The 21585-nt window shown below is 43.9% G+C and overlaps 1 protein-coding gene across 3 annotated transcripts in view; it reads left to right on the forward strand.

Moving 5' to 3' along the window:
* Nucleotides 1-21585, forward strand: part of ARHGAP10 (Rho GTPase activating protein 10) — a 242196-nt gene that overhangs the window by 163792 nt on the left and 56819 nt on the right. For all 3 annotated transcript variants that reach the window (XR_006656673.2, XM_024568805.3, XM_045202557.3), the window contains 2 exons: nucleotides 4891-4996; nucleotides 6333-6492. Coding sequence is in view for 2 of the 3 variants with exons in the window: in XM_024568805.3 (XP_024424573.2) it covers nucleotides 4891-4996; nucleotides 6333-6492 (266 nt within the window). In the remaining variant the exon portion in view is untranslated. The remainder of the gene's footprint in view (nucleotides 1-4890; nucleotides 4997-6332; nucleotides 6493-21585) is intronic.

Raw genomic sequence — 21585 nt, forward strand, 5'->3', positions numbered from 1 at the left:
AAAAGTTTTCTTATTTTTCATTGTTAAGAAATACTATACCGACTTATTGTTCCATGTTGAATGCATCGGGAAATTAAATTTTTTTCTTCCTTAGAGAAAATTAAGAGCATTCACTAAACTCTGTCAACTGAGAGAGTTAACTAAATTTGCTGAAAGGAACTAGAAACCATCTGTGTAGGAAGGCCACTCCTGTGTTTCTCCTTTCCTCACACTTGCAGTACTTCACTTCTCGTCACCAAATGTGTGGGTTTCTCCTCCATACCAGCCAGTGCTGCGGCACCAGCTGAGTGTCCTACAGTTCAGTTCAGTTCTGATTCTAGCTTCATGGAATTTGCACCAGATCCCATAAGTTACTCTCAGTCCCACCAGACTTGCTACTTCAGACACCAGTCAGAGGTCTCAGGTTGTCCCCAGTGATTCTGACTGGCTAGAAATCAGCGTTCTCATATCTGCCCTTGGATTTGTAATTTGCTAGAAAGACTTACAGAACTCAGGGAAACTCAGACTTCGGCTTAGCAATTTACTGCACAATAAAGGGTGTGTCAGGGATGAAGATGAACAGCCAGTTGAGGAGTACGTAGGGGGAGGTCTGGAAGGGTCCTGAGCTCAGGAGCTCCTGTCCCCGTACAGCTGGGGCGCACCACCTCCCCAGTAGGTAGGTATGTCCGCACACTTGGAAGCTCCCTAAACCCTCTACTTCTGGGATTTTATGGCAGCTTTATCTTGTAGGCAATATGGATTTTTAACTCCATTTCCACCCCTCTTACCTCTCTGGAGAATGGGGGGTGGGGCTGAAAATCCCAGGCTGCTAATCATGGTTAGATCTTTCTGGTGACCATCTCAGGGCTCACCCAAAGTCACCTCATTAGAACAAAAGATGTTCTTACCACCTGGGAAATTCCAAGGGACTTAGGAGCTTGGTGTCAGACACTCCTATCACTCAATAAGTTACAGAGGTCTGGGAGCTCGGTGTCAGACTCTAGGGTCAAAGACTAACTATAAGGAAAAAAGATTATCAAGGTTTTTAGGAGCTCTGAGTCAGGAACTGGAGGGCAGATACACACACACACATACTTGTATATATCTATATTTTGCGAGAATATAAAAGTTTACTTTGGTCTACACAGGAATGCAAAAGATCATAGCCACCTGGGGAAGGCTGGAAGGCACCTACCTGGATGTGTAGTTGGTGTTTATTACCTTTGAGAACGTTGTAGTCCATGATCTGTGTCTTAACCTCACAGGCTCAGATTTCTTGATATGTCACATTGGTAAAAAGTGGACCCATCCTTCAGGATTGGACTCATGTTAAACTTAGTTTGAGAGTGACAGCTGGAGCCCGGATGCCTACTGTGTCCTCACACAGGAAAGTTCACTCCCCTAGACTAGAATATTTGGGTTGCTCTGCCCAGGAGTCAAGGCACATGGGAAGCAAAATCATACTTACAGAGGCCTGTAGTCATTTATGATGAAAACTAGTAACTGTTGCAGGATCCAGGGCACTGGTCTTTGCCGACCCAGAATGTTCTGTTCTCATTGGTAAATGTGCATGGGAAGCAAGACAAAATCATATGGTCTTGGTGGGGAAGGACTTGGAAAGCTGGAAACTAAAAGAATTGAGTGCTTAATGGCATCAAGCTATCTGAGCCTGATGCACTCATTTCTAAGGAGGTAGGATCTTCCACAGAAGAACTGGAATACTTGATGTCTGTTGACTGAAGAAGCCCCTTGTCCCCTGGGAAGTGCTTGGATGGTTACTGCTAATGCTTTTCCTAAAATTACTGTAGTACTATTGACATATGGGATTTAAATATTGAGATAATTTAACATTTATCTGCCTGTGTATCTTTGATATGCTCCAGTAAGCTACGAGCATGTCTTGTTCAGTCTCCGTTAGTTGGCACAGGGTCATAAACAGATAGACATTAAGTGGCGGGGATGCTGATTTATAGTTACACGGATAGAAATGCGTTTGCAATTACAGTAAACTCCCAATTCCTTGGCATGTGCTAGGAATTTGATGTTATGGTTAATTCAGTGTCCTAGGTCTTAAAAAAGTTATGCCTTTCATTTTTTTGTCAGTTATATAGATTAAAACTGAAGATAATTCATTTACTTTAGAAAACTTTTTTTGAGTACCTTAAAGTTATCACTATGTTGTAGCCACATGGAAATATCCATTAATAGAAAGTTCGGATCAACGTAAAAATAAAAAGGAATGGAGGAAAAGGTAGTTTTTCTTTAAGAGCCTTACTTTCAAAAATCCTTCTATTTGGAAAAAGAAGGAGAAAGCAGACTTGGAAAAAAAATGTGTGTGTGATTTCAATGAGATGGGATTGGAGAGGGAAAGGGACTCAAAACAGGCAATGGGAGGTTTGGACTGTCTTTTTCCAAACCAATTCTATTTTTAGAAATGAAGACCCTTACCTTTAGAGGAAGGAAAACAATTTCTCTATCTTGTGTTTCTGAATAAGTAATAAATCCAAAATATTAAATTAGGTTTTCATTGGGGAAAGATGATTATTAATGACAAGATAGACACGTGAGTTAGAAGGAGCTCTTTAGTGTAGAGTTTTCAATACTTTTTAATTTTGAATGTACTAAATTCTTACCATAAGCAGTTATCCTTTTATTCCCTTGGAACTTTAGACGTTTTTGGAGTCCCTGCTTTAATTTTAAAATTAAAGCTGTGAGTAGAGGAGGGTGGAGGGGACAAATGGTGGTGGAAGGAGACGTGACTTGGGGTGGTGCACACGCAGGACAGCGTACAGATGGTGTATTACAGAATTGTGCACCTGACGCCTGTATAATTGTATTAACCAGTGTCACCCCCATAAACTCAATAAGAAGTAAAAAGAAATTAAAGTTGTGAATTGAAAATGCTATTTTAGTTTTATGGCTTTTATTTTTCTCCAGCTTTGATTTAGTAAGATCTTGGTTTTAACTGCAGATTAAAAACTTGACGATGATTTATCACCCGACTCTTTAGATAGTTGTGCTTATATTTTCAGTGTCCGATGTGGTTATATTTTCAGTGTCCGATGTGGTCTGTATCTATGAGTCTTTCATTATGTGGCATGATTTGGTTACTTGTGTTCTGCTTTATCACGTTCCTTTTCATTTTTTAGCCTTTTTGCTTTTTTTCTCTTCAGCCACAACTGCGTCCTGTGTTGTAAAACCCCGTGCCCCCCCCCCCCCCCGCCCTTTAAACACTAACTACTATTGGAAGGGTAAACTGGAGCAAACTTAGTTTTATAAACACTGGAAGCAACCTAACTAATCATAAAATTGATGGTGTGGAGCACCATTTAATGACATGGAGGAACGTCCATGTGATAAATGAAATGAAATAGTCTGTTTGAGCATCTCATCACAAAAAAAGGGAGGAAAGCTCAAAGGATTAAACCAAAATTTACTAGCTTACCTTAGGGTGAGATTGGTTACGGGTAATTTTAATTTCAGTGAACTTTTTGTTGACACATAACAGAAATGTGCACAGATAATAAGTGTACAGCTTACTGGAGTTTTGCAAAGTGAAGGTAGCCATGTGGTCAGCCCCCAGATCAAGAACTGCTGCGTTACCTGAGCCCCGGGACCTCTGTCTCATACCCACACGTCCACTGTCCACCCCTCGTCGTGTGTGCACTTGCCCGACCTCTGACAGCATAGGTTAGGGCCACTGCATTCGAACCTTACGTAGATGGAATCTAACATAATCTTTTGCGTCTGGCTGCTTCTCCTTATCGTGTGAGATTCATCTGTGTTGAGTGGCTCAGTAGTTCCTTCATTCTTGTTGCACAGTACTCCATTGTATGAATATACCACCATCTAGTTACCTGTTCCACTGTTGACGAATGCCTGGGTGGTGTCAGTTAAGAGTGTCACTTCCGTGAACATTGTAATATGTGTCTCCAGTAAGATCTCATCTTAACTAATGATGTCTCTGCAAGGACCGTATTCCCAAATGAAATCACTCTGTTAAGCGTGTCTTTTTATTTGATGTTTTAACATCTGGGGCTTTACTGATTGATCCTCAGAGACTAACCTCCCGGGGCTTACCAATTCCTGGAGATAGTAAACCTGAGTGTGCTTTCCATGTGCCATCCAACCAATCCAGAGGCCACCCTGTCCACACCCCCCCCCTTTTGGGCTCTTATACATTCTGTCCTAATCACCTAGGGCCAGGTACCAGACAACCAAGGATAGCTCCTATGCCTCAGAGCCCCCTGAAAGAATTCAGACCAGTCCTAACTTTGCCTCTCCTGTTCCTGCACATAGAAACCACAGTAAAGCTTGTCTATATTTCCCCTTGTTCCCTCTGCCTCTGGACTGGCCCAGAGTGGCACAACATGCCTCCTTTCCCCCGGAATCTGTGCAGATAAACTTCTTCCTTTGTGACAGTCATTTTCATGCTTTCATGTCTCACCATAATACCTGATTAGCACAAATCCTGGGTGTGTTTTAAAACAGTCACACTCTGAGATACTGGGGGCTAGAATGTCAGCATCTTTTTGGGGGAGAGAATTTATTTGCTGATATTTTATTTGCCTTCCATTGTGGGGCAGGGACCCAGTGACAAGCCCCGTGGAAGTGCTTGGTGAGCTCAGCGGAAGCCCAGTGTGCCAGAGGAGAGGCAGGGTGCAGCTCTGGTTTAGTATCAGTGGCGAGGGAAAGGCAAGAATCCCAGCCCCATGGAAATCCCTCATCGGGGTGGGGGGTGCACAGAGATTAAGACTAGGGAAAGGGGTGGATTTTCTTTTCCTTTGAAAGGTGGCAAATCATGTTTAAATTCCCTGGAGATGTTGAACAGATGAGATACTGTATTTGGTGATTTTTAGGAATACATTGGATTCCAAATACTCTACTAACTGTTCTTTTTCTTTTTTAAAGAAAGTGGGAGCCCAGAATCTCGTGTGAATGCTATCCATTTCTTGGTACACAAGCTGCCAGAAAAAAATAAAGAAATGTTGGATATTTTGGTGAAACACTTAACAAAGTAAGCCTCTCTCCCTTCCTGCCTGCCTTCTTTTTGCTCTGGGTGTTGTGTGGCGTTCTTGGATTTGTAATGGTTGAAATTTGGGCTGTATACACAACACCAGGGACCACACCTGGAAGGGCAGCCTGGACATCTGACTCATTGTGTGTGTTTTGGACAAGACTATTGAAATACGATGCTTTCATGAAGCCGTGTAATTATTTGCTTAACATCCCTGCCAGCAACTTGGGGTTTGATTTGAAGTAAGAGAAGAGAATATTATACACTTCCCTGTACACAATTCGTTGGAAGTGTGATTATAAGTCTGTTAGCAAATTTAGTTTGGTTTCACACCTACCTAACTCTAAGTTTGAAAATGTCCTTTAAATTTGTTTAATCAGTAATAGGTAGTTATTTCATAAGATCAGTTCTATTCTTTTTAGTTCCTCTTTAAAAAAGCAAGCAAAATTTATAATCCAGTAGAGAAATTAGCCCTTTTTTCAAACATGTGACTCCTTGATTACAGTAACTATAGAATTTTTGAGGCTAGAGGAAGCTGAGGAGCACCGTGTTTTGGAGACTTTATTTTACATGAAAAACAACTGAAAGGGCCAGAAGATATGGCCTGGCAAGGGTCCTAGTGTTAGTGTCACCATTCATTCATTTGGTTAACAAATAGTTATTGAATGCCTAGTAGATACAAAATTGAATAAGTTACTTTCAGGAAGTCCCTTCTTTCAAAGGGAAAAGATAATAAACAGAAAACAGACAGAAATATAACATAATTTCAGGCGGGAAGTGGTCGAAAGGCGCAGTAGGGTGTGGAGGCAGAGCGTACATGCTGGGTGTGGGACTGCAGAGAGGGTTGTTATGGAAAGTCCCTTGGCGGATGAGACCTTTGAGTTGCTGAGACTAGTTGTCCAGGTTGTTCACTGGGCCCAAGGGGTGAATGTGGGTGCCCTGACCAAGGTCTCTGTGCTTGTGAAAGGTAATTCTTCTAAGTCTCATAGTCCTTGGAAGCAAGAGTACAATGATCTGGGGAAGGAAGGGATGCTCTAAGTAGAGAGCAGTAGTAAATGAAGGCCTTTGAGGGACACAAGCTTAGTGTATACAAGGAGTTGTGAAGACAGCCACTGTGGCTTGGGCAGAGAGCATCCTCCAGAGAAGCAGAACCGCAGGCAGGGGCCTCATGGTGTATGGTCTAGTCCGATCCAGTTATTTGCACACAGTGAGGGCAACTGAGTTCTGGCTTTTAGGGAAATGTAGGGTTGCAGAATCCTCTACATTCCACAGTTTTTGCTCATCTTTTAACCAGAGACCTTTTTTCCGCCCATCCCACCCCCCACATCAACATTAGCGTATCAAACCACTCCAAGCAAAACCTAATGACCGTGGCAAATTTAGGAGTGGTGTTTGGACCAACTCTGATGAGGCCACAGGAGGAAACTGTCGCTGCCATCATGGATCTGAAGTTTCAGAACATCGTTGTGGAAATCTTAATTGAAAATCACGAAAAGGTAAAGCTATCTATTTTTTTTTTTCCTGAAAGGAATTGCTGTATTTGGCTTGTCACCTTGTGATGAAAAATTACCTCCTTCTCTCTGTTTTTGAAATTACTTTATCGTAATGATGAGCTTGCTTTTGAGAAATTTGTATCGAGCTTCTCTCTTCTGATGGAGCTTCAAACACTGGAAGTCCACCTGGCCTTCCGTTATTTCACTGGTGTGAGGAAGAAACATTTAATCCAGATGCAAAGGAATATTGACTATGTAATTGTGAACTGTTTTTTTTTTTTTTTCTTTCCCCCTGCCTTCATTTCTATCCTTGGATTTTTTCACTCAAATTCTATTTTATGACACAGGGAAAATATTTGTGTCAGTCTGTGTCATATTCTCCCCAGAAAACTTCACACCATTTCCCATCTACCCCCATGAATATGGAGACCCCAGGTTAAGAATCTCTGATTTGAAAGGAATAATCTCTTAGGGGACACATCTTGTGAGTTGTTTCTCTGTAATCAAGGGGTATACATGATTTTTCAAAATACAATAGATTCTTTCAAGGACTTCTAGACTTCTTTTCCTCATTCTGCCAGTTACAGGTCAGGACCTTGCTAATCATTTTTCCTCTGAGAGAGCGAATTTGAAAACTGTTCAAAGTCTTGATTACTTATTTGTTGATGAAAAGCTTTTTTAAAAAGTGAGATTGCATTATACGCCAAGCGTGTATTAGGTGCTGGGATGTAATGATGAACATTATAGCCCTTGATAGAAAGTAGGTCACAGTCTGGGAGTTGGAAGTCTATTTGGGGGCTTGTATCCTCTAGCATTACTGCTGTCTAACATACTATATAATTTACTTACTCATTTCCTTAGTTGTTAGCTATTTCGCCCTGCTAGATCCTGGAGGGCAGAGATTTGTTTTGTATACTTAGAATACAACCTGGTGCGTATCTGGTGCTCAATTAATATTTATTGGATGAACTAATGAACTCAGTATATTTTGAGGGGGTCAGAAGAGTGGGAAAGAGACAGTGTGCACAGGAACAGTTCCTTGGAGCAAAGCACCGTGAGAGCGTTTCTTGGGTCCTGGTTGTGTTTGCGGTTTGCTGGGACAATTCTAGCTTGTTTGAGTATTTGTTCTCAATGAAAAAATGTGAACCTGGTCAGAGATATTGTTTCCCAGCCTAGCGAAAGCAACTTGTTTATGGGTGTAAGAAGTTTGTGGGGCTGTTTCGTTTCTTAGTTTTCAGTAGGTGGTGGTGAGTCTCTGCCTTTTACGGTCCCGGCAAACTGTCCTTAAGCTTCATTAGTGTGCACAAAGCTATCCAGAGAGCTTGGTGGCTACTATTCATTTTTTGAAAAAATATATAATTATTAGACTACAAGCTTTGCAACAATGTTTAGTGAATGTGGCTATCATTAGATTAACTCCTGATTAGGACACTTTTATCCAATTTATTTGTGAAAACACTGGCTCTGGGTCTTGCTCTCACATAAAAGGATCTCCATTTAGTGCTGTAGCTTCCTATTTTCTTATTTGAAGCTGGGAAGATATGTACATGATTTTTCTGCTGGGAAGTAGGTAGGGCAGCTTCCACCCTATTAATAAATTAGAGGAATTTCCAAGTGGCATTGCTGAGCCAACTGTAATAGTTAACAGCAGATGAAACTGGACCTCTTCTCAGAGATCAAGCTTTATGGGGCTAAGTAGAGAGAGGGCTTTGTGTTTCCCTCCCTCCCAGTCTGTGGCCAGGCTAGATAATGCTAGGAAAGCACAACTGATGTTAATTGAAGCTTTGAAGTTTTCTACCAAGAAGGGGGATGGGCCAATACTGAGTTTCAGATTCTAAGCTGAGTGCCTGGGTTTAGTGTGGAAACACAGGGTTGCTTGGCGGGGAGAGGGAGCAGTTAGGTTGGATTAGTTACCATTTCTCAGAGTGTATTTCCCCATAACATCTTTCTTCTCCAGTTTCATCCTTGTCTGCTTTCATTCTCACTCCCCAGTTCTTTGTCCAGGATCTGCGATGAGGAATAATATTTCTGCTGACAAGGGTGGTTTTGTAGGAAAACTTCATAAGACGTCTGTACCCACATGAGCCACAGGCTTGCTTGACAACAGATGCACAGATGCCACCCAAAGACTTGGGTGTGGTGCAGGAGGGATAGAGAGCCTTTAGTATGTGGTTGAGAATGAAAAGAAAGGAGAAAGGAAGTAAGGAGAGGGGAGGTTAAAGACAGTGGTCTTGTGAGGAAGGGAAATATTCTAACTCAGGAAGGAGGGGAAACTAGAAAGGGAATGAAGAGACCCAGGAAGTGTCTGTGAAGGAAAGATAGCAATAGAAGAAAGAAAAGAAGTGTTCTCTTCGTCTGTTACTTATATTTCTGTCCTAGGAACGTGAAAAATGTTGACTAACTAGGATAGTCACTAAAGCAGAAGAAGAAACTTTTAACATATAATTAAAGCAAGAAAGCTTTGGCTTCATTTTGGACTTAGAACAAGACCCCTGGTGAATCTGCTTTGGAGATCACATTTTATCCTCGCTGCTCTGCTGTTTTCATAAAATCCATATGTACTTTGTAGGAAACTTAATCCATATGTTTTGGCTTCGTTTCCACATCATACATTAAGATGTTGTTTTAAAGGAAGTGTTCACGGGCCAACAATATTATCAAGGCCTTTCTTCATTTGCAAACCAGAAAACTGTGTTTCCCAGGTGGGAAAGGGTGCTGTGAAACTCCCAGGGATTTTCAGGTTTGGGTTGTGCTTGGAATTTGTGAGTTTTGAGTACATTTCGGTCTCAAAGTATACATGTCATGTGTTCACTCCGTACAAGTGCAATGCCTGCTTTGAGTCAGACACGGTGTGAGATTTGGGGGAGGGAAGACTGTGAGGCGAGCAGGGGAAAGAAGAAATGTCCAACGGTAACTTTAGGAGATGGTAGGGAATAGGGGCTGTTAGGGAAGAAGCTGATGGGACTTTAGACACAGGAGTCCCCAACCTCTGGGCCACATGGTTCATGGCCTATTAGGAACGAGGCCGCACAGCAGAAGGTGAGCGTGAATGTAATGCACTCGAATCATCCGGAAACCATCCTCCCCTCTCTGGTCTGTCGAAAAATTGTCTTCCACGAAACCTGTCCCTATTGTCAAAAAGGTTGGGGACCACTGCTTTAGAGGTAGTGCGTCCAGCTGTCGGGCACTGGGAACATGTCCTGAATGGTGGTTTGCATTGGTTTCAGAACGGTGTCCGAACAGGCAGGGATGTTTTATGAGGACATGTCAGGTTCGGGGGATCATGTAATCAGAAAAACACAGAGGGGCTGTTTGTTCTGCAAGTGCAGCTCCTGCTACAACCTGGGTGAGTGAGCCGGGATGAGGCTGGAGGCTCGGGCCAGGTGTGGGAGGTTGGGAATGCCACCGAAGGACTTTTAGGTTTCATTTTATAGGTAGCAGGACCTGTCATGGTTTTCAAGTAAATTGTTTCAGGAAGTTTAATTTGGCAGCAAGGTTTGCAGTCGAAAGTAGAGGAATAAAAGACTGGGAGAACGGGGAGTTACAGGCTGGAGAGTGTCATTTTGTGAGGTAGATTTGTGGGGCATGTCAGAGGGCGGTGTCACAATTGATGCTGAGGACTCTGTCCTGGGGCAACGTTGGTGCCAGTAATGATAGGAAAGAACAAAATGGGCAGGAGTGAGACAAGCTCACTTTCTAGGAAGCCAGATGGTTGTGGGGGTCTGATGTCTGGCAGACAGTTGGAGGCGTGGGCCCAGCCTTGTGAGAGAGTTCAGTGGTAGAGAGTGTAATGTAAATAGGCATGAGGTTGACACGCGAGGGTATTGATTGGATGCTCATTGTATTACATGCTTTTGATCTACTATATTGGGTATTCATCTTAAATAACCCTAGTGTTTAATGTGTGTGTATGTATATGTATATATACACACACCTTAAAATATATGTATTAAAATATATACAATTTCCATTGCACATATATGTAATAGTATTTCTCTGCATATACAAAATTCTTGTGACATATGTTATCCCTTTGTACATATGAGACAGCCAAAGGGTGAGAGACTAATGTAGTCACGGCCCCTAGCTAGCAAGTGGCAATGCCCGCCTCAAAGACTTTGCTTTCCATCACTAGGAGAAGGTAAGCACAATATACTTGAGAAACACCAGCATTTTACTACTAGTCATAAAAATGGAGCCAGGAGAGATGCAGGCAAGGTCAGTGTCAGGGCTGTTGAGGGATGTCGGATGCTGTCACCTGGTGGGGGGGGTATGGGGACCAGCAGATGGCATATGTTCTCTCCAAGAGTTAAATGTCTGCTGAGAACAAGGGCTGAAATCCGCTTGTAAGGGTCTAAAAGGGTGTTCAGCAGTGGGCCATAGTATGTATAGATGTGTTTTGTGTGTTTCCCATATGACAGAAGCATGCCAGGAAGAGTCAGAACAGACGTGGTAGGGAAGGGAGAACAGCAGGACCGGGGCTGTATACAGCCTGATAATCACTCTCGTACTCTAGTGACCTCCTCTCTGTACTGTGTGTCTTCCCCAGTCCCCGGGAGCCCCTGAAGATTCTGAAGAGCGTTTGAGAATCATCAAGGAAAACTTTAATGTCAGGGTCAATTTCTTTGAATATCCACCTTATTTTATATTCATACTTACATTGGAAATTTATACAAAGTAAGGTATATAATGTTATTCTCAACCAAACTGATGTACATAGTATATATAACATAATTACAAACCAGCTGATATTTGTCTTAAAGATTTTAATTGGATTTTCACTGGGATGTGCCAACTGTGGGTTGGTCTCAGTTCCGTGCGGTCGTCAGTGTGCTCTGATGTTCATCAGCGGTCTGACGGCCATGAACTTTTTCCAGCCTTTATGATAGTTTCTGTGGGCCCCCAGGTGCTGAGGGACAATCAGGTTTTGTTTAATAAAACTGTTCCTGGATGAGAATTCTAATAAGTTGGTGAAAATAAGCATCTTAACCTTTGAAGCGGGCTCCCCAGCAGGCAGCCTGTCTCACGTTTCCTGGTGCGACAGTGGAGGCCGTGCATGACGATCGTGCTTTGTGGGAAAGGCTGACGTGGTACTCCTGTTCCACGGCCTCTTCAGTACACTTTGATTTTTCTCTTTCTGTCACATGTTGCCAAGTCCTCGTCCTTGAACAGCCAGTGTCCTCCCGTCATGGAAGTACCTAGAAAGAGGAAAGGTGAGAGGGCAGATGTGTTTCCCAACAGGTGTCCAGTGTAATCACCAGAATATTAAGTAACAGGCACATGTAGAAGAGTGTCAGTGGTGTGTGGCGTTACTCTTGTTAGGGACCATCTTTCTGAGTTGCATCCGCCTGTCTTTGCCGAAAGCTAGAGGATGCTGCCCTGTCACAGGTTCAGTGGTGGACTGGTTGAAGGAATTCCTTGCTCGGTCCCCACTTGCAGTCCAGCAGTGGCCACACGTGGACTGTTTTGGACACGGGCAGCCCATTTCTCCATTACTGTTGCTGCAAAAACAGCATGCATCCTCACCCTTTTCTGTGGGTTGGTTCTGTCCTTCTTTAACATAAGGGAGGCCCAGGTGAGTAGTATGCAAAACTTTCCTCCTTCCAGTACAAGGAACCTCCCAGCCTTAGAGTCTGCTTGTCATTTAATGGGAAAAAGAAATCTCTTTTAAAAAAACACTTCCTGATTTAGCTTTGCTGGCCCTGGGTTGCTAGGCAGCACCACTTTTCATGGGAGAGAAAAATAAATGTCTTAAACAACAGCAAAACAATAGAACTCCCAAGTTTCTCAAAGCTTTGTGTCTGGCCGAGTAGCGACTGTTCAGTGTAAAAGTCAAGATGAGGGTATCTGACAAATTTTCAGGGGGTGTTTTTCTTTCTTTCTTCCAGTTTTCTTGAATGTTGGCCTCTTTGGCATAGATGTGAAAACCTTACTGTTAGGTATTTTTTCAACAGGGCGTTGCATTTTCTAGAGTGTTTAAAAAGTAGCTTTGAAAGCACAGAAAAGTTTCTATCATCCTTTCTGTATCTTTTAAGTAGAGTCATAAAATAATAATGACATTGTCTTCCCAATTCGGCTCTTTCCATGAGCGACAACACAGGAAGTCTCTGCTTTGCACTGTTAGGTAACTCTGCAGAGGGTAGGTCATATTTTCCCCTGGGATGACGGTGTTGATAGGAGGAAATTTGGGAGATGAGGGTCTTTCGTTCTGCTGTATTTTTGGGTCCAGTATGGAGAAAGCATTGAGACCATCTCAAGAAAATCGAGGAGCTGCAGTCTGGAAGGGGGAGTAGATTTGTTCTTTGTTGTCTAAGGAAGCATACTCAGTACAAGTTGGCAGAACTTGCCAGAGGGTGAGTTTTTGATTCAACAGAAGGAAGGACTTCATTGTATTCTAAAATAATGAGAACACGTTCATGCTAGAGTTGGGACCGAGGAGCCCGAGGAAAGCTAGCAGACCTTGGAGGTCTGATCCTCGCTGAAATTCTCTGCCAAAGGCTCTGGGAATGCAAATCAGCAAAGACAGAGCGGCGCGCAGTGCTTGGAACTTGGCACTCAGTCAGTGTTCGTAGAATTAAAAATGAGGAGTGGGATCCTTTGGTTCATACACCTCACTCCTGAGATGCATCTCTTCTAGAGTTACACTGCTGCTAAAGGGTAGTGCTGGGGTTCAAACCCGGGACTCTGGCTCTGGAGGCGGAGCTGGTAAGTCCCAGGCTGTGTACTGCTGCTCTTTCCATTCTAAATGGGCTTAAATGGAAGTCTTTCGTCTTCACGGTCACCGTCTAATAGCCTGGACTGCTGTATTTTTATGTTTGGAAACAGCAGATCTGGAATGTATATGTAGATCAAACTAAATCACCCAAAACAACATATTTTGATGTTCAAATATATTTTCAGAAATCTGAGGTTATACCAAATAGTATAAGTGGGAAAAGAGAAACACGAAGTATCATCACTTCAGTGTTATGTAAAATAATTTTTATTAACTGTAAGCCAGAGTAGGGAAAATCAGCTGCATGCTTTGAACAAAAACTTTGGAATAAAAAATGATGAAAGCTTATATTAATATGAATGTATACTGTTGAAGCCTATCCAGTACTAATTTGCATCAGACTAGGATACTTGCAGAGAAAATTTTTCTCTCTCTTTTCCTGGAAAGATATCCTGCTGCTTTGCACACAGCCAGGGCTGGGTGAAGAGTACTTTTCTAGACTCTGAACTCACACTCTCTTCCCTTTATACCCCTCTCATTCCCCCTGACCCATCTCTAGTGCCCTGCTTCATTTATCATGAACATACACTAGCAGACAATCCAGCCCCTCTGAGAACCGCTCACTCGGGAGATGGACCCTCCAGCATGTTTGTGGGACTGGGAGTCACTGTCCCTAGATCTGCCGACCAGAGGCGGCTGAACTATGAGAATAGTCACCCAGGAATGTGGGCCCAGTCAGAGTCTCCTCGAGAGTTGGAATGGGGATGTGGAGAAGCCCAGCCAGTTCAAGTGAGAGGTTTCCCCGGACCTGGGGCTGAACAAAACCCCTGTAGTGGGTCAGGTAGGGCAGAGCAGAGGGGCAGGGAGGCGGTGAGCAGGGAAATATTTGAAGATGAAGAGGCAAGAAATGGAGAGTTGCTAGGGGATTATTGATGGCCTTGACTTACTCATTTGGAGCAGTCTTGAGTTCTAGCTCTTTGCACTTCCTGCTGATTCCTTTTAATAAATCCATTTTTACTTATGTCAACTTGGCACTGTTTTGGTTGCAACCAGTTTGTTTTTGGACAGTGGGGGAAAATACAGTGCAAGGTAGCGGCATTTCGATAAATTTACGGATACACAGTTTCTGCACTGACTTTGTCTGGACTCAGTTGAGTTTGCATTTCAGTGTCTCCTGCACGTCTGGAAGGCTGGCTACTTCTTGGGCCCGGTCCTTAGGCACACAGATCCAGGATGTCTGAGCAACATAATTTTAGCTTGAGCTGGGCCATTGAAGCTCCCCAAACCAGAACCTGTGACTGCATTTCCATTGTTTCATGACCAGAATTTAACTACCTTCTTCAGCTTTCTCTTGACAAGCCAGAAATGGCTTTTCTCTCACCTCTCGCATAATCTCTTTTTTTCTAGGTGATTGGTTTCTGTCTGTAATCTGTTCCATCTGCCACTGCATTCTCCCACATCTCCTGGCTGGGTGGTCCTTGGGCCTGCCATTCAGTCAGCCAGCCAGCATTTTACAGTCCACGCCTGCATCTGACATCCTTTTCCTCTATTTAGAGCCATAATTTTGAAGCTTTATTTCATTAGGAGCCACTTTGAAAATTAAATGGGAGCTTTGAGTTCTGTTCCCAGAAAATAGTGTACTATATACAGTAAGTCCTTAGTTACCATCATCAGTAGGTTCTGTGACCTTAAGCAAAGAGACATGCAGTGAACCTGATTTGCCATAGGCTAACCGATATAAACAAGAGTTAAGTTCCTACTGCCTCTCCTCAACATTATGACAAAATGACATTGCATGAAATGATGTTATTTGAAGACCTGATGTATACCCCAAAGAAGTCTATATATAATGTTAGGAATTTCTGGGACTCCCAGGTTAGGAACCTATAACCAAGGGAGAAACCAAGAGCTGCAGTATAATCTGTGAGAAGTTAGGGTCTGGAACATCCCTTCAGGCTCAGCCTTTCTAGTCTTTGGCTGTTGACTTATTTTCCATACTCTGCACAGCAACTTGGAGAGGAGCAGGTAAGGGTGTCATTCATTTCAGATTCATGATTTATGCCACCAGTGACACCTGGTTGTTCCTGCTCCCCACCTGGGGCCAGCCACCAGAGAAACCTTTTATTGAAATACGTATTTCTCCGTTTGGCCAAGGAAAGTATGAGCTCACAGTGAAAGACATTCTGCCTAAATAAGGAGAGATGGCCGCTTTCCACCACTTTGATATATGCATGTGGAGGATGGGGAGGAAACCGCCTTGGGGCAGTTTGAGGGAAGCATCGCTGTTCAGGTCAGGCCTTCATCATGCCGCCCTGTTTTCTCATTTGAATTCTTCCGAGTTACCCTAGAATTAAAACAATTCTGAAGCACCGCTGCTGAATTTAGTGGCAGCTGACCACCAACTGTACGCTCTTATCTCAGTTACTTCATCTTTAGAATGGCAACCAATGATATCCAGCCTACCAAATGTTTTGATTTCTGTGTGTTAGCCAGAAAGTGGCTAAATGAAGGGCTGACAGTCTGTTCATGTGCGGTGGGGCATAGCAGTTCCATGCCTGCCAGACTCCCGTTAGTCCCCTGGGTCTCCTGTAACGAAAAGTCAGGGAAAAGTGACTACGTGGTGAGGCAAGTCTTCCTGGTCAGTGTGGTTGGTGGCTGCGTTTCTGGGTGCGCCGGGGGCCTCAGGACGGCTGCCGTGTTTCCGGGTTTGCTGGCAGACTCGGGACTCAGAGTCTGGTTGGACTGACACCTTGATTTGTCATAGAGGTGTAGTGAGGACGCAGTGAAGATAACACAGGGGTGTCTGGAGGGGTCATATGTCATCTTCCTTATGGTGTCTCCTTCCAGGAGGGGACATTCAGAGCAAACTCTTCAGGGAAGCCAGTTAGAGTCTGAGTGACTGTTGGAGACAGTCACGTGGGCGTCCTTCGCCTGGTGTGTGCCCGAGTGCCAGCGCCCAGACGGAAAGCAGGTAGCACCTGCACTGCACGTGTGCATTTTTGTACCGTTCAGGCACAACCAGGTGTCCTTTCCGTTGAGGGAGTGTTTCACTTAAGCTTAGAGAACTGTTTACCAACCACGTTCCCAGATGCCAGCCAAGGGTCCACTCTGCAGGCAGCCTTTCTGAGCGGGCCCCTAGGCCTGCTGTGCTTGCTCTCCAGAGCATGCTGGGCATCTTTTCACTGCCACGCTGGGGAGCGTGGAGGCCAGGTGGGAGGGCACTGTTCCCTGTCCCTGGGATTCATTCTCTTTGGCTGGGGAAGTGTCTGGCTCCTTCTGCCCGTGAAATGCATGTCACCAGCCTTATTAAAAAGGGCAGGATTGACTGTACGGAGGCGCGTGGGGATGGAGAAGAATGTGATTAGAATGTGTTAAGTAAATTACAAGCCGTGTAGTCTCAGACTGGATTAATTTGGCATAGGGTGGAAGCCCCTCACAAGCCCCCATTGTTTTTCCTGTCCAGTTGGTGCATTTCTCCGGAGAGTGACCCCTGAGGCAGGAGTCAGTTTTGTGGGCTCTGCTTCTGTCGTTGCCCTTAAGTTCTGTTGCATGCTACCATGCCTGCCCTGCCCTCTCTGCTCCGTGTCTGCTTAGCGCTCCCGTCCGTCCCTCAGCCGGGGCTGCCCAGGGCCTGGGTGACACCGACCCTCCTCAGATCTGCTGCTCCCTCCATTGATTTGTCTCTAAAACACCTTTTTATGAAAAGTTTTGAAACTATGTATAGCGTTTTGTGAGTATGTCCTAGGTGAGCTTGCCATCCAGTATTAACACTTTTTTAAAAAAGATTTTATTTATTTTTAGAGAGAAGGGCAGGGAGGGAGAAAGAGAGGGAGAGAAACATCGATTGGTTGCCTCTCACGCATGCCCCGACTGGGGACTGAACCCACAACCGGGGCGTGTGCCCTGACCAGGAATTGAACCAGCAACCTTTCGTTTTGCGGGATGATGCCCAACCCATTGAGCCACAACAGTCAGGGCTTAACACTGTCTTCTTCTTCCCTATCTCGAGGTCATTATTTCTGCTCATGTAGATATACATAGAATCATTGTTTTTCCTTTATTTTGATATCTTAGCCGATCACACTAAAAGTGTCCCCTAATCCATAACGATGTGGGTGAAGTGTGCGGTTTTTACTTTGGACTGTGTCACAGGTCTCCTGCGATCAGGTAGCCATGGCTTCTGTCAGTCTCTGTGCAGAGCTGTGTGTGCCGGTTACCACAGAGACGCTGTAGGTCCGCGCTCGGTGTCGCCAGTAGGGTCTGTGACTATGAGCAGAATGACTTGGAATGAACCCACTTTTACCACAAGCTAATTGCTATAAACAAGAGTTAAGTCCCTACAACATCTTATCAACGTCACAATGAAATGTTGAGTGAAACATGTGAAGACCTACTGCACAAGTGTCTAGAATTGTAGGGCTGAGTAAGACCTAACCACCTAAAGCTTCCTTGAACGCTGCACTCTGTCTGGAATCTGGTTCACTAAAATGCGGGAATGTAGATAAACTTAGATTGGTCACGGGCTGGCGGTTGATGTAGGTACGTGATGTTCATTATATTATTTTTATTTGTATATGTGTGTGTATATATGTATGTATATTTGTATGTGTATATATCTGAAGTTATTCCTGATAAAAGTTAAGAGATCTGGTGTTCGGTGTTGGCACCTTTTTTAAAATGCAATTCTTAATTCAGTCAACAGATGTGTATTAAGCTGTTCTTCCATGCCTTGTATTTTATGGGCGAGCACAAAAGGTGAAGCGAAACAAAAACCAGACCTTGCTTTTCAGAAGTTCCGTGTGTAGTGGGACAGACAACAGCGCAGCTGACTCTGACACAGGAGGACTCTCATAACGGGGCCTGGAGGTTGGGAATTCAGTTTTGACCTATGAGAAGCCTTAGCTCTCTCTGTCCAGACCCAGGTTAAGACCAGTTCTGCACTTGGAAGACTTAAATGAACTTAGCTGTTTCTTCAGAAGAGACTTACCTGTTCCATTCACAGCAGTGAGCTAGGCCTGCAGGGCTAGAGTGGGTATAATTATAAAGGGGAAGAGGATTCCCTTTCCTAACATTCCATTCTGCTGAGGAGGGAGGTTAGGCACTAGGGCTTCCGAGCGCCTGGTCTTCCAGACACTGGCCGGCTCTGATCACGGGAACCCTGAGTCGCCCAGCCAGTGCTGAGAGGATGGGTGGTATTGGTTTGCCTGCAGGTTGTAGATTACTTCAAGAGCCTGCATCTTGGGGGGCTGAAATGAACTTACCCAAGGTCAGCCAGCTTGCTTTATTCATTCACAGCCTGACTTATTCCAGAAAGGATTCTAGGCAGTTGAGCCACACAGTTAGAAAGTTTCTTGTGGTCTTTCTACTTTCCCAAGAAAAACAAGACCATATTTTTTTTTTTAAGCTTCAATGATGCATAGTGTTTCAGTCAATATTGCTACGTGAACAGTTCCAAGTTTAAATTGCACAAAAGTGCGTATGTCTGTCTCTGTTGGAATGTGTGGGAGTAAGAAAGGAAGTCTCTGTATCGGATAAAGTCCTGAGCCTTACACAGTCCACGGAGCCCACGTGCCAGGGCCTGGTGGTGTGCATGGTGGTGTGCCCAGGAAAGTTCCTAGTAATCATCGCACAGCTGGTGTGCTGTCGTCATTATTACTTATTCCTAATTACCGAAAGTGTACACGGGCTGCACACGGGGGATTGTGCCAAACCGGTTCTCTGATGTGGCTGGATTATTAGATTACGAGAAAGATTTAGAATCCTCGGTAAATGCCGGTAATTCTGGCTGTGTTCGTTAATGAACCTGCACATCAGAAACTCGCACACAATCTGGATCATAGTCCTAGTGCATTGTTCTCAGTATCTACCTCTTGTTCTCTTTAATTTGTTGCTGAATCAACTTTTTTTTGAATATTGAAAATAGAATTTGTTTATAGGCTCTGCCTTTTTTGTGTGTGTGTGTGTAATTTCCCCCCCTACCTCAGCAGTAAATAAAAGTAGAGACATTCTTTCTGCAGGGAGGGCTTCCATTATGTGATTTCTCTGGAATGTCATTTCTGTTTAGACGCAAATGAGGAAGGGACCACTGAGAGGAGTTTTAGAATCACGTAGCTATATGATGTGTAGATGGGAGTTCATTATATTATGTCAGAATTTAATGAAGGAATTAGTCTCTTGTGCGTAATGTCCAACTAAGCTCGGAGGAAGCTGTACTCACTGATGGACTGAAGTGGAAAGGCTCTTGGAGTGATCATTGGTTCTCGAGTTTAATCATTTCTTTCCCGTGAGCCTGCAGGACCGTGTCTTGCAGTGCCCAGAGCCCCACACACGGACAGGTGAAATTTTTTGGAAGTCTGCTGTGGCTTTACCTAAATTCCATGCAACGTAAACCTTTTTTACTTGACTTTATCATTCAGGTGAATCCGAACTGTTGTAAATTGTTTCTGATGCTTCCTTGTTTCCCATACTTGGCAGCTTCTCTGTTAATTACTCTAGATCTGTGATTCATAGTAAGTTTTTATGTTTCATACCCCCTTGAGAATGTGAAAGGTAACAGTTTCACTTTCTGAAAAAACACAAATGCATCTACACCATTTACAAATGATTTTAGGGCAATGCTGATACTGAAGTCTGAAAGAGAGCTCAGCTAGGAACCTCTGCTTTGGTGAAATAAACTTCGGTGACATTGAATAATGTAATAAAAATATATGACCCATTTACACATGTGGCGAGGGAGAGAGGGAGTGAAGTTTAAAGTTACAGGTTTCTACATGTGGTAGTATTTTACTTTTTACTTGTGAATGTACCAGTATCTCTAGTACATTATTCTCAGTATCTACCTCCTGTTCTCTTTAATTTGCTGCTGAATACAAATTGTTTATTGTTCATTTATTACCTAAAACAGGTATCTCAGACACATGCTTTAAGATGGCAAAGATAGGTCTCAAAAGTCTTACAATATGAACCCAAACTAAGTTAAAAGGGAAGAATAACAAAACAAAACAAAAGCTTGGTATCAGTTCATGGAGGAGAAGGCTAGAGATTAGCCAATGGCATTTCTAAAAATTGGAATAGGCCAGTTCTGGTGTGCTCCCGATTGGACCTTCCACAGACTTGACACGGAACAGGTGCATGTGAAGCCTTCAAAAATCCCCTCCGTGGGAGGGAGGTGGAGGGGACAGTTTTGGCAGCCTTGGGTAAAGGCCGGAAAACTCCACAAAGGTGGATGCTCCTCCTGACCACCCTGCTATCAAGCAGAGAAAGGAGGAGAGTGGGAGTGTGACCCCCCTCTCGTTGACACCCCAGGGGCAGTGATCTCCAGCAAGAAAATTTCAAAAAAAAAAAAAAAAGCATGAAAACCAAAAATATATTTAAAAACAAGACCTTCTGTAGGAGAGGAAGGTGAGAAAAAATGAGCCCTTTGAGGGGGGCGTGTCGTTTCTTACCTTGCTAACTCCCAACTTGAGCTTCTGTAAGTCATGTTCTTTTTCCTGGTCTGTCTTCTGCCTGGAAAATGATATGAAATGGTTGATAAGTTGGCCACCTCAGGCAGAGACTCCTGGCAGGGGATGAAGGGCTCGGGCTGCTGCTAACATGGTTATAGCCCAGGCAGGGGACATGAACATAGGTATGACATTTTGACAAAAACACAGAGAAGAGGTAGAGACCAGGCTGCAGACAGCCCTAGCTGCATCTGTGGACTCCCCAAACCCTTTGGTTATGGATTGAATTGTGTTCAAAATTCCTATGTTGAAGCCCTGGCCCCCAGTGCGATTCTCTTTGGAGATGGAGTCTTTGAGAGGGTAGTTTTAAGTTTAAATGAAGTCATAAAGATGGGGCCCTAATCCAACAAGACTGCTGTCCTTATAAGGAAAGAAAAAAGACATCAGCGGTGTACATGCGTGGAGGAGAGGCCATGTGAGGACCCAGCAAGAAGGCTGCCATCTGCAAGCCAAGGAGAGAGGCCTCAGAAGAAACCAACCATGCGGGCACCTGGATGTCAGATTCCCAGCCTCCAGAACTGTGAGAAAATAGATATCTGTTGTTTAAGCTGCCCAGTCTTTGGTGTTCTACTGTGGCAGCCCTAGCAGACGAGTACACTGTTTTCTCAGGCTGCAGAGCATTAGCGCATAGAAGAAAACAGACATCGGAGACATGGGAAGAGGGTCAAGATGTCGCCCGCAGTGTGGAGGTGTGAACAGAAAGCGTTGACAAAGCTGCCCATCTGAGACATCAGTGTAATTGAAATCAACCAGCCCGAAGTACCCCGAGTGTTGTCTGTGTGGATGTGTCCCAGCAGGAGGGGAGAATGTAAACTGTAGATGAAGAATCTATTTTGGAAGAAAGACCGATCTAAGGAAGAGAATGTGTGAGCTTACTAA

The sequence above is a fragment of the Desmodus rotundus genome, chromosome 9, assembly GCF_022682495.2.
Source record: "Desmodus rotundus isolate HL8 chromosome 9, HLdesRot8A.1, whole genome shotgun sequence".
NCBI lineage: Eukaryota > Metazoa > Chordata > Mammalia > Chiroptera > Phyllostomidae > Desmodus > Desmodus rotundus.